This window comes from Lonchura striata, chromosome 3 (assembly GCF_050655825.1).
Source record: "Lonchura striata isolate lonStrDom1 chromosome 3, ASM5065582v1, whole genome shotgun sequence".
Lineage (NCBI taxonomy): Eukaryota > Metazoa > Chordata > Aves > Passeriformes > Estrildidae > Lonchura > Lonchura striata.
The window spans coordinates 24393988-24408053 of NC_140705.1; the positions used below are offsets into that span (position 1 = coordinate 24393988).

At 36.2% G+C, this 14066-nt stretch overlaps 1 protein-coding gene across 2 annotated transcripts in view; it reads left to right on the forward strand.

Annotated features, from left to right (window-relative positions):
* Positions 1-14066, forward strand: part of HCRTR2 (hypocretin receptor 2) — a 45259-nt gene that overhangs the window by 13904 nt on the left and 17289 nt on the right. For both annotated transcript variants that reach the window (XM_085574662.1, XM_021551140.4), the window contains 2 exons: positions 8363-8541; positions 10020-10263. In XM_085574662.1, coding sequence (XP_085430788.1) covers positions 8363-8541; positions 10020-10263 — 423 coding nt within the window. The remainder of the gene's footprint in view (positions 1-8362; positions 8542-10019; positions 10264-14066) is intronic.

Below are 14066 nucleotides of genomic sequence, written 5' to 3' on the forward strand. Positions count from 1 at the left end.
CAGCAATCATCAAAAAAATCTCTTGTGATGGAACAGGTCTGAAGTTAAGCCAGAAAATCAAGTCAGTGGATGAGTTTTACAATCAAATTCAGCAAGGCAAAAGCATACTTGCAACCTGGTCTTTGCTCTAGGGCAAAAGGCTGACTCCCAAAAGAGTGCTCCAGAACTCCAAAAGCTCTGTTCCCAGAATCTTGGTCCCAGCTTATGCTCTGCCCCATACCAGAACTGGCCTCCAGCATGGACAGCCAGCTCCTGGGCAGGGGCAGAGGTTGCAGAACCTGGGGGTGCACTCAGCTCTGACAGAACTGTGCTCTTTCTCCTGGTTCTTAGCACAGTAGGACTGCAAGGGTTTTAGCCAGTTTGTGTAATATTATATTGACAATAAGGATCTGTGATACAGGTTCAGAGGTTGTATTATATGCAAGATATTTGCTGGAACATGTCACTAGCATAGTGAATTGTATCTTCTCTGTATATCCTGTAGAAAAGGCACTATGTCTTACATCTCCAGTAGAAACAGACATGGACATGGAAAGGTTTCTCCTAGTGCAACTCATGTTGCAGTGACTGATGAATGCCTTTTGAAGCATATTTTTTCAAAGTTGCACAGCATTTCAGCTGTGAAACACACCTTCATTTTAATGTCATGCAGCTTTAAATTGAATCAGTGAAGTGTGAAATCTTTTTGTCATAGTGTCATATACAGTATGACATCTAAATTTCTGACTCTTCCACCTGTAATAGGAAGTGTGGATAAAGATTTTGTAGGCTTTATTTGTAATAATATCAATTATTATTATTAAATATCCAGTCAATCATTATAGCCAGCTCTGCAGAGATTACTGGGTTTGCCAGTTAATACTGGTAATGACTAGGGGGATGGGGGGGTGGATATTTTAGGCCAACTGTCTTAATCAATACAGTTAGATTAGGAAAATTCTGTGATGGAACCTTTTGCTTCCTCCAGAGCTGACCAAACCAGGCATTTTGGGCAGTCTGTTTTTATAGCATAGCTGATTCTCTGCTAATAACTTCCATTTCCATTAGATTATTGAATGCCTAAGATTATGTAATGTGGCCGAGTTAGAAAATTATTCCAGTGCCAATTAGATGGTTGTGCTATTACTCCCAGTTGTGATCCATAGAAATAAGCTTCCAGTATACAAAATTCAGTTCTTGTGTTCTTCTCCAATGCCTTGATAAGCCAGTTCTTAAGATGTAGAAATGTGCTGGAGCAAATAAGTAACCCAAAACCTCTTAACTCTTTGGTACAATAGAACACGTGGTAGGTAGAAAACCTCAGAAAACATATTGCTGCAAGCAAACTAATTGCTGTTATCTGTTTTTTTATTTATGTAGATCCTCACTGTCTTGTCAGTGACAGTTCTCCATTAGTACATTCCAGTGAAACTGATGTTCAACAAAATACTTTGGGATTTCATGTGTTCTGTGTTAGTCAACTACATTTTTTTCAGTTTTGGTATTTTTTGTGTGTGATGGAACCTACACATGCCCACTTGTTTATATGTAATACACAGGGAGCATGACCTAGCCACCTGCTCCTTTTGTCATGTTTTCTAAGGATTTCTTCACATATGTTTGAACACATTTGGTGTTCCCTGTTGATGAGGAGCTATCACCTCACTGGTAGGCCATATAATTCCTTTGCTCAGAGTATTGTCTGTCTTTTTAGCTATCACATGATGTATTCAAGGACAGTTCTTATCTGCCAGGCATTGTTACCAAACACTGGATTTTTTTCCCCCAGTATTTCCTTTATAATAAACATTGTATAAAACAGTGTATTTTCTTTGTGTCATTCTTTCTATTACTTTTCAATGTAAGCCTGGTCTCATGTTGGTCTCCTTTCTTTCAGATAAGATTAGTTACGTAAAAATGAAGCAATGTGTGAGTTTAGAGCTTAATAGTGGGTAAGAGATGGACAGCATAAGAATTAAATAGTTTCCTATTCACATAAGATATTGCTTTGTTTTAGATCTTTTGTTCTCATTGCTGGTTTAAAAAATCCCTAATTAAATATCCTCTGCAATTTAAAGTGCTACTTTCCCCTTAATCAAGATTATCAATAAAATTATTGAAAGACTCACAAGAAGCCTTCCTTAAATAAGCTTAGTCTTAAGCACCTAATTTTTAGACTCTTAAAGCAGAAGAATCCTTAATTAGGAGTAATTCATAACGAAAGTAGTTTTAATGATAGCATTTTTCCTTCCAGCAGGATACATTCAGTGTTTTCACAGAGACTCTAGCTCTCCAGAATTCCCTTTGGTAGCATATCTATTTAGCTTTCCTTTCAACCATGTGTTGCTTGACACCCCACCACTCAGATCTTGATTTGCAGCAGGTAATATCACCAAAAGAGAACAAGAGGAAGAATTCCATATGGAAAACCAATTAATCGTGAGGAGAAAACAATTGAGGGTGGGTGGGTTATGAGATAGAGAATAAACAATGTATCATTCACAACTATTTTTCACATGTTTTGTCACTGATTGTAAAATACTGTGAAAGAGTAAAGTTTTTTAGAAGCTTTCTGCCTAATGCATTTGGAGATGCTGATTACCAGGTCTAATAATCACAGCATCAGTTCCAAATGACTTCTAGATGGCTATATTATGACATTTCAGTCAAACAGTTGTGAGACTGAATTACCGAAGCAAAATAAAATCATTGTAGTTTAGAATGAAATATGATCATTCTTTGTTTACTTCCATCTGGGATTTATTATTCATCAGAAATTAGATAAGAGATAAAGTCGTTCCTTTATATATGAAAATGTCAGCTATTGCTGGTTATGGAAATTACACTTCTATTTTGGCCAGGAAGTTGCACTGAAAGATGACCCATTGAATAAGAGGTTGACAAGACTTTTGGAGTGTAAGGGAAATTATTTAGGGTTGACATGTAGAAAACAAATTGACAGCTGACCCAGGAGTCCACCAGTGGAAGGACTGCAGCACAGTGTTTAATATGCTCAAGAGAGCATAAATCTTTCAGGAGGCAAGCAGCTGCCCTTTTTACCAGATGGAGACTTTTTATTGTTTTCATTTTCAGCTTGAGATGCAATGAGCTGTGCTAATTGATTAAACACCATTACAGCCTCTAATTAAAATGCCTCAGGAAACTAAACCACAGGGCTAAATTTGTACGTGAAAAATACCAATCTCACTATATTGTCATATCAGAGAACATTTTTTTCTTCAGGAATATGAGGTGAAGCTTTCTTGGTGGATTTCTAGCATAAATCAATTTTAAAATTTAACTCTGATTTTAACCTTTTATTTTTTTGTCCTTGTTGGGACTTTCCTGTGAGACTTTTTTGGGGAGCAGGAGATTATCAGTGTTTGGAGGATGGCTCCAGAAAGCAGCTTCGTTATCACAGAACTGTCCTGGCTTATGGAGAGCCTCCACACATTTTTCCGAACGCTTTCAGCCTGGCGACTGCGGCTGATTTCTGAACCTTTACTGACACTATGTGGAAGAGATGGGAACAACAAGTGCTTCGCTTTTTAAAGCACTGCTGAAGTCGGAGAAAAGTAAAGGGAAGTGTCCCCAGTGAGAGGAAGGATTTGGGGCAGTCTAACAGCCATTAGAAAAACAGCTGCTCCTTGCGAAACCTGGCCTGCCTGTTTGCACTTGCAGGAATAGCTGTAACTCTGAGTGGTTTCCTAAAAAAACCCCAAAAATATGAAAAATAATACAATACATTGGACAGATAATTAGGTTCCATTAGCAGTAGGGAAAATCATGCACAGCAGAAGCATGTTTCATAATGGCTTTTTTACATTTCTCTCCTTTCTAATCCTCTTTTCTTCAACACCACTTTTCCCACTTTATTTCTCAGTCTCATTTATGGCTAGGAACATCAAAGGCTGCATAAAAGCTTTGCATATAATGTTAAATTGAAGTTTTATTAACTTACTTTTCTATTACAGAGATTTTTTTTTGGTGGAGATCTAAAGAGCTTAGTTTGGGCCATTTTCCTGTACTCCAACTAAACAGTCATCCTATTAACACCATGGTATCTCCCAAGCATTTTAGGAAGACTTCTCTTGGCCTCATCTCCTATTTTATTATTTTGAAGTGCTTTTTGGTAAAATACACTCCCAATTGAGAATCTACTACATTTCTTATCCTTTCTTCTGTTCTTTGAGATAAGTGGAAATTCACAGCTCTGTGCTATTTCTGTTTGGGTAGGCAGATGGCATTTCACCTCCATGGAACTTTCTTTACCTAGCATGTTACTTGAGTGTTTCTATGTTGAGCCGAGTGCCTCTCTGTAAAACTGCCTGAGATGAAAATGTGTAATTAAAGGAGTACAAGTGGAGAGTATATGAAATTATTTTGTTCTGATACTTAACTAGCTTCATAATATTCAGTGGTATAGTCAAACAACTTTTCATTCCTATAAAATAGCAGGTTTTGAGCACAGGTTAGAGAATCTTTCTTGATGAGCTGCTAGAACACTAGCAATGAAGCTATTGTCCAAGACTATTGAGTAACCTTGGACTGTAGTAAACTCAGAAAGAGCGAGACTGGAAGGAATGTATTCAACTAACTTTATGTAATTTAGAACTTATTTATGACTTTTTATCATTCTGTCCTATTCAAATAACTCGTAGCAGATCCTCACAGCTTTTTAGCCTTGCACTGAAGGAAAATATTACCAATGTTCGTGGCAGGTTGAAAACAGTATTGCAAACAGCAGAGGGCAGTGAGGGCAGAGAAAGCTGACTTGGTTTTAAAATACTTCCTCTTTTTTTCACAAGCTCTGTCTTTTTTTTTTTTTTTTCCAATACATTCATGGAATGAGTTTCTGGGATATTTAATTATTATGGTAATATGTAAATTATTATGGTAATATGTAAAACTGATTAAGGTGCTCTTATGCTATGTGCCACAAAAAGAATGGAAATATGCTGTGAAGAAGAGAAGAGGTCAAAAGGAGAAATACACAAGCATAAGCAGAGAAATATAAAGAAACAAATTAGCTTGCATTTCTATGCTTGCTAGCTATTGGGCTTTTTCACCTTTCAGGTGCCTATCCCCACAGATTACAATTCAATGCAATTCAGGGGTAGTTTCTGTACCTTGGCTTTCCTGAATACCCTGCTATACTGCTACACCCTGAGTAGCAAGAGGCATGGTCTTTCATGTTACTCTGAGGAACAGCAAGCACTGAAGTTCATCTGGATGAATTACATCTGTGTTAAGCCAGTGGGATCTGGAAGGTTTAGTACATGGCAGGGAATTAGGAGTCCAAGTTTCTCATTCTGTGTCTGATTTACTGTAGGGCCTTTAACAACTTCTGCTCTGCACTTCACTTTCTTTGTGTCAGAGATGAAAATGGTAGCAAGTCTTAGATTTCTGGGGTATCACAAGGTTTCAGTTGCTCATACAGTCTGCATGAACTCAACATGTAGAATGCTATGAATTGATTTCTGATATAGCTGGCTGCCAGTGAGATTGACCTCATATTTGTCAATTTAATGGATTTGTTTTACCAGAAATAATGTTTATGTTCAGGTCTTTTTCACATGGACCAGCAGAGGAATGGGAATAGGCCTGGTCAAAGACCAAACATATCTGCTTAAACCTTGCACCTTTAGGCATTGACATCCATGGCTGTAAATGATGTACTTGTCTGAATGGGTAGAACATAGGACTGTTGAAACCATAATATGAGAAAAAAGTAGGCAAACTCTGAACTTTTAAACAACTTTTTAATTAATTCTTGACTGTTGATAAAAAAAAATAAAGGACCACACTTTCAACATGAATTGTACTTAAGACAAGGAACCAGCTATAAGTAAATGTCCAGATCTTCAAATGTTTAGTGTTAAATATTAAAATTATTGAAAGTGAAAATGGGTTTTGCATTTTTTCCCCAGCATTGCATTTCCAACTGCAAACAACATTCCAGAGGGGCAGCAATTCCCTGTTAGGTGCTGCCTCTGTACTATCAGGCTTTAACTGTGGCAACCCCATGCACAAATGACAGTGATAAAGCTCTTATTTGTTATGTTGTAATTATAATGCAATGCTGTAGAAATATTTCCTTTGGTAGGTACTGTAAATCTTCCAAATGAGAAGAAAATACAATCAATATGATATTTTCTTTAAGCCTTTCATTTATAAGCCTTGCCTTTTAGGGGTCTGAGGCCAAAACTAAGAAAACCTGAAATCCTGTATTCAGGAAGAAAACAGGAGAAGAAATTTATACTGTATTCTTTTCAAAACCAGTGCAAGAACAATGAAGAACTTTGTAGAGAGGTTTTCATTTGCATTTATGACAGCATGATACAGATATAGAAAAATTAAATTTATATGAGCTACAGAATCCAGAGCTACCTCTGCAACACATTAAAATATATGAAGAGCATATGTTGCATCACAACAGAGGTTTTCAATGAACCTTGGAAACCCATATCTTAAGGTAGTTAATAAAATCACCTGGTCTTAGAGAAACTGAAGGCCACCTAGCCTCTCCCTTTCTCTGTGTCCTTGTCTAAGTATCTAAACATAGCCCTCATGAAGAAGTACTGCAATCTCAGCTCCTGCCACTACACTGGTAATATCTTGAAAGCGTATTCTGCCAGTTTTGGTCACTGTACTCTCACCAGAAAGGTTCAGTTCAGTCTGAAAGTGTCCAGAGAGCAGCAACAAGGATGGTTGCAGAAGTTCTTGAAGTAACTGAGAGTAAAAGATAAAGAGCTCTGAAGTTTTGAGGAAATATATAACAAAAATTCTTACATATGTGAAGCATTGCTGCAGGAAAAAAACTCTTCCTCATTCCTGCCTATCTGCAGAAAAAAAATGTATATAAAGAGCAGCAAAATAAAAGTAGATTTTAGATTTTTTGTTGTTGTTGTTTTGTAGGGAAGATAGTTAAACTGTGCAACACATGTAAGAGATGTGTGAGATCTTAAAATACAACATATTTTCAAACGTAAACTCGAAAACAGTTGTATGGTTGTAATCTTGCTGTAGTTCTGTTGCTCTGCAGACATAAAACAAGATTTGTGGAGTGAAGTGGTATATTTTATGAGATCAAGAGATACAGCTGGAAGATAGACAGAAGCTTTCAGACACGTCATCCTTCTTAGGATTTAAAGAAGCATCTGATCTCAAAAGCTTATGTGCCTTAAAGTCTGTGTCTTTTCTTCCCCAGCTGTTTTAGCAAGTTTAATGACTATAAGAGAGTGGCTTAACTCTGGCAGGTTCCATTTTGGATTTGGGCAATGTCTTGAGGATCTTTTTAGCTCAATTTTTTAACATTTTCTGACCTGTTTAGTATACCTAAATTAAGCATTGTGCTATGTCCTGACAGATTAGGAGACTGAATATTCATCTAGATGTGCGTGATGGATGAATAATTGTTTGCAGCGAAGACCTTTTGATGTACAATGAATTGTATTCTTGTCTTACAAAAAGTATTGTGGTGCTTATGGGAAAATTTTGTGCATCAGATTTTAAAGATCTTTGGGTGAATGAATTTAAAAATCTAAATAATTCCAAAGCTTTTGATTGCACCAGTCACTCAGGGTTTGACTTCCAAAATTATTTTAAAAGTTTATTTTCTGATACTTTCTTAGGTTTAATTCATTTAATTCATTTTTAATCCAGCAGTTTATGAATTTAGTGAAGTGGTTTTAAAGATTGATTTGCCTAATTTCTAAAAGTCTTTCAGATTGAAAAAGAGTGACATAAAATATACAAAACAAGTTTTAATGGTACATCTCATAAAGTGTCTGCTATGTGCTGCTTTTGATCGTCATCAAAAATGTAACATTTAATACAGCAAAAATTACTTTTATTAATTCAAATCACAGCTACCCAAAAAATTGTTACAGATTCTCTGCAGATGCAATAGATATATTAAACCCATAAAAATATTTTATAAAATTATATTTGTACAGCTTACAAGATTCTGTGTTGTAGTAATTTGATTTAAGCATCATGCTATCACAAGAAAAGAGGTAAACTTTTAAAGGTGTAGATGTGTATTGCTGTAGACTAGAGCCAATGACTTGAAAGAGAAATGAAGAAAGTTGTATAAGTAGTTAGTAAAGATTAACTACCAGAGAAGTAAGATGCTTTGTATATTGGATTATTTCCCATACTGCAGTCTGTGGAAAACTCTTTGTGTATCAAGACTCTACATGTACCCTCTTGTTTCCACTCTGAAAGAAAACACACAGTTCTTGCACTGAACCACATATTCAGATATTCTGTGTTAAACAAAGGACACAAACATTTCCTTAATTCCACAAAGTCAAATGTTTTCCTCTTAAAACATTTCCTCAGTCATTTCCATCTCACTAACTTGTCTTTCCAAACTCAGTTTGCCTTGCAGTGTGGAAGAACCATCACATGCGGACTGTTACCAACTACTTCATAGTGAATCTTTCTCTGGCTGACATTCTGGTCACAATTACTTGTCTTCCAGCAACTTTAGTTGTGGACATCACAGAAACATGGTTCTTTGGGCAGACCCTCTGTAAAGTGATTCCCTACTTACAGGTATTATTTTTCTGTTTGTGTACTCGTTACCCATGTTATGAAAACCAGAAATGACAATAGTATCTTCCTAATACTTCTAATCCAATGGAAGTCCATACCTGATACTGAGTAAGTATCTCAGAGTACATGCTGAAGCCTAAAAGACTGTTCCACTTGGGAATATGATTATGCATAATAAAGACTGGTTTTCATCCATCTGGATTGTTGGACTTCGGCAATACATCCTTTGGGACATTTTTCTGATGCTCTTTACTTTTTGTGATCTTTATTAATGATTCAGAAGGGATGTAAAGGAATTTAAATATCTGTAAATAGAAATAAAGTCATTAATATTCTCTCTGGATGGATCTGAACAGCTACACAAGTGTCCAGGACAGAGAATCCAACTTCTAAAGGCAGTATGGGCTTTTTTTGGGTTTACTGAATTTGTGTCAAAGTATACAGGTTCCCTGGGACTTGGTCGGATTGTCTGCCTTAAGCAATAATTGCTTCTCATTTACCCATGGACTCAACTAGTTTTGAAATCATTTGCATCAAAATGATTGATAAATACATTTTCTAAGAATAGGTGTATGGATGAACTGGGTAAACTAGAATGACAAGTGTTTGGCTTTTTAGTCATTAAAATTCAGAATGATTAAGCAGTACTCAGAGTGTATGCAGATCATCAGCTCTGTGCCTCCAGCACAATTTATATTTCAGAAGATACCTCTATGGCCAAAGAATCATATTGTCAAAGGCAAAGTTCTCCAGAAGCTATGAGCTCTACTTGATACAATAAAAATCACAACTTTTTTTTCAAAACCTCCATTCTAGTGAAAGAAAATCTGAAGAGTGAGTGATCACCAAGCATACAAATTGAAACAATAAAACTAAAGTGATAGGTTATTTTCTTTGCTGAATAAAAGGTAAAATACCTTAGTCTACCTTAAGCTGATTGTTGTCAAGGACCTTTTCATGAGATCCTGAGTTTCATTGTTCTTGTAAAAATAAAAAGCAACTTGTTTGCTCTGGTATGCTAATATAATATAGAAACCAACAAATAATTTAAAAAAAAAAAAAAACCAAAACCAAAACAAAAAAAAAAAAAAAAACCAACCAAAACCCAAAAACACTGTCTAATGTTTTAAAAGCTTTTTCTTCAGATAAAGTTTTATACATTCCCAGTTGATTACATTTTCTATTTCAAAATTTGATTTTGCAACAGCTGTTCTGTTTAGTTAGCATCTTAATGTGTGAATTGTCTTGTGGATTCTTGTAGGAGTACAGCAGATGAGGATATCTGTTCTAATTCTGTAAGAAGACATTTAAAAGGAGTCTTTTTTTTTTTTCTGAGTCTTTTTAACAATTGCAGATAATGAACTGTGTTGAAAATATAAATAATTTTTTAAATTCTGGGGGAAAAGTACAATAAATAATTTTGAAACTCTGGGAAAAAGCCCTACATTTGCACTTACATAATATTCCCTTTTCTTTAGACAGTTTCAGTCTCTGTGTCTGTCCTAACACTCAGCTGCATTGCTTTGGATCGATGGTATGCAATTTGTCATCCTTTGATGTTTAAAAGCACAGCCAAGCGAGCAAGGAACAGCATTATAATTATCTGGATTGTGTCCTGCATCATAATGATTCCTCAGGCTATTGTTATGGAGTGCAGCAGTGTGTTCCCAGGATTAGCCAACAAAACCACCTTGTTCACAGTGTGTGATGAGCACTGGGGAGGTGAGTCTGTCATTGACCATACAAGCTGAATTTGTACTGCTATAAGGTAATGAAAAAGTAATCCAAATATCAGGAGATGGTAATATGAATTCAAGTTGCATAAACATAACACAAAATGTTCTTGATTATGTAGGCTTTCCTAGAACTATAATTTTTCAAGTTTTGTGAAATTTCTGTGGATTTTTTTTGTGTTTTTGAGCCTTAAAGTACATTTTAAATGAAGTTTAAATGAATGAGGCTAACTAGTGTCTTGACCATGTTAATGCTCTCCAGAGGGTAGAAATGTTCCCACCCTTCAATGCTTATGCTTATATAATTCTGTGACTGATGTACATTGAAGGTTTACAAAGATTTCAGTACTTAGCCTTACGAAGTAACTATACAAGGACAGATTTTCTGTTTACCTGATATTTTGCTAATTTCTAGCATTTGACTATTGTTTATAGGTATCTCCTGGGAGTTCAATGCAAATTACGTGTCATTGCAGAATTTGCAGAGATGTCATCAATATGGGGTAGTGAGTTAATCTAAAATTTGAAATTAGTCATGGACAAAATAATTTAAATAACTTTGTGAAAGTGATCAGTTACAAATTAATCTATACAAGAAGTGTAACCCTGCATTTCCAGATTAACTTTAAATCTAACATGTTCGGTGTCTGACTGAAGCTGTAAGGATTGCCAGGGAGTAACTACTTCTATTTTGTCTTCATTCACAGCAAGTGGTGTGAGCCACCCACCCGAATGGTTGGGGCTCGACTCTGGTGGGCCTTGGCACACCTCCAGTGCTAACAGAGTGCATGAGTTACATGCTGTGACTCTGACACTGGATATAATGGCCATCAGTTATACCATTATTCACACACAGGAAAATAAAGCCAAGTTTGCAAAAACATATAACTAAAAGGTGCCTGTTTAATAGCCTTGAATCCGGCTGAAACACAATCAGATATTCTCCCAGAGCTGTCTCTGTAGAAGAAGATTCCAGACCTGTGAACAATTGTGATAAAATACAACTGGCTCACCTGTGTTTCATTATCATGATAAATTAGCTTAACTGCTAAGGGCTCTTCCATGTGTTATTCTGGAAGTTCCTTTCCTGCTAACGGCTTTCACAGAGCCACCAGAGGATTAATGAGAAGACACTGGGTATCACATTCCCTGCTCTTTATCTCCTTCATCCCAGTCAGTCTTCTGGGATAAGGCAAGGGGGCAGAGGTGGCCACTAGCTCACTGCTACTCATCGCAGACGAAGGTGTGCCCTGAGTCTGTAGCTGAGAGGAAGTCTCTGTTAAGCTGTATTATACTTCGTGTTTCATTGGAGAGAACAAATCTGCTCTTCTAGTGTTCTTCCTTCATCTGTGAAAAATTTTGTATCCCTTTCTGCTGCAGGATACTGCAGTAGTTATGTGACTACTTTCTTTCACAGCATTCATTCCAAGTACAATTTTTGTCCACTCATTTTGGCACAGAAGCAATCATTCATGCCTTTATCACTTCAGAGTTAACTCTGCAGCAAAGATTCTTTTAATCTCAGCCTAGGAAATGATGTGCTTAATTAATTAGGAAGGCAAGAGAGCATTTCATCAGGAAATGTAATCTCAGAATTTCCAGATCTGCATTGGCCACTTTTTGATTCTTATTGGGAAAGTGCTGCTTTTGAGCTGTAGTAGGTTTAGAACTATTTTAAAGAGTGCCTCTTGTTCAGTTGTGCTGAAGTAGTTGCAGCCTGAGGTGAAGCACCCATTATACAAAAAAAAAAAACCAACAATAAACAACCAACTCAAACTGCCATGTGCTTGCAAGACTCTACTCCTATGTATTTGTCTAAATTTAAGTCTACTGGTCTTCAGGTTATGATGTGAGCCTTCACTTGGATGTTTGGAGAGACAGAGGGGATTATAATAAAGGCAAGTACTCATGTACAGAATCAATTTTTTTTGTGTCTGGTTTCAGAAAAGGAGAACAAACACTCCAATTTATTAAAATGATTATTTATATTGAACATGAAAAGAATAATTTTATATTAAAAAGTTTTCTGAAATGGAAAAGTTTTCACTCCACTGAAAGATAACAATCCTATTTTTATCTTGCTGCTTTTTGAATGAATAATTCTTCTAATGGCAATACACCATCATTGCACCAGTCTGCTGGTACATTTCAGATATCCTTAAAAATCTCCATGTTCTAATAGTAGCTTATCATAGTAACTTGAAGGAAGAATCTTTATATGCATTAAATTACAAGCAGATTTCTCAAAATCATGGAATTACACAGTAAAAGTAGAGTTAATAGTATTTTATCAATGAGGATTACATATATATACATCCCTTTCAGACTACAGGCTATATAGTGTAATTAAAAAATAATTTCCATTCTGTTGAAAGTGTCTAAGGACTCTGAACTAGTTCAAAGCATCGAATATGCAGTTTTTCTACTGAAAAATAGGGTTTGAAATCACAAAGCCCCCCAGAAAGAAGAAAAAAAGAAAAGGGTAAGTGGTTTGAAATGAGTGGAGAGCTTTAAAGCTGGAAAAAGAAATAAAAAGCAAATATTTTTATAGAAAATAGATACATTTTTGTTGGATTTTGTTTTGCCTCTTTTGACTATGCAAATATAGAGGGTTAAAGAAAGAGCTATCTAGGAGGATGTTGAAGGAGAAAAAAATCAATGCTGCTAGAAATAACCCATATTTGCAAAGAGAAAGTAGAGATGTAGATGTTGCATACACTCAAAAGACCCTGAGAAAGTTATATAGGAGAGTCAATTTTGAGAAAGGGATTGTATTTTGGATGTTTATTGCTTTGTTTAGAACTGTATACAATTAATGCTGTCTAAAATTACAGTACATCTGATAAAATCTTTGCAGAATATGATGTACACCATATGTTCTGAAGATGTTAAACTGTGAATGTTAAAGACTGGGACTGCAAAAAGAGGATGCTTAGTAACACTTTCCAACACTTTCCACTTTGGAAGTCTGTTGTAATTCTGGGACCCCAGGGCCATTGAAGCATGAGGTGCTACGGAAGAGTAACTGGAAGCTGTGTCCAGGAAGATGTCAGAGATGCCAAAGCAGGAGACAACACTGTACCCTACACAGACACAGGACCAGCTGCTGGAGACCATAAAAGTCTGATGAGTGTCTGGAGGGAAGGTCTGATGAGTACTGTGACACTTGGGCTCCTCAACGGTGAACAAATAGTCGCCACCCTGACTAATGAGATTTGAGTGTGCTGTTGGGAAGCTGCCAGTGACTGCAAATGGAGCAATAGTTCAGCCTAAAACAGGGCTCAATTTCTTTATAATTGCTTCTGGCATTCCTGAATGTAAAATTCATTGCCAATTCTAGGCTGAGGGTTTTTCATCTTGAGTACTGTCTAATAACAATATTTTATTTGGGAATGCAGAAGGATCCAACATGTGACCCATGCAGGCTCACTTAAGGAGCCAGAGTTGGCAACAGCTCTATAATAGTCTGTAATTGCCATGCTGAATTTGATGATAAAAGGGTCAAAATAAAAGAAATATATATTAAAATGAGTTCACCATGTGTCCAAGTCAGTTAAGTACATTGTCTTAGAGCTGTTCAAGAAGAGAGTATTAGCCAAAGTGCATTAGCCAAGCCCTTTACAAAGGTTAAAAAGAATATGGAGATAATTCTTTCCCAAAACGGCATTGCTGAATGGAAACAAAGGGAAGACTTTGTGTTCCTTTTCCTTAGACTATTCATACAATACTGCAAAACCACATTGTTTTAATTCTGGAAAACAGCTGGAAATTGCAGTACAAGAAGCTTTACAT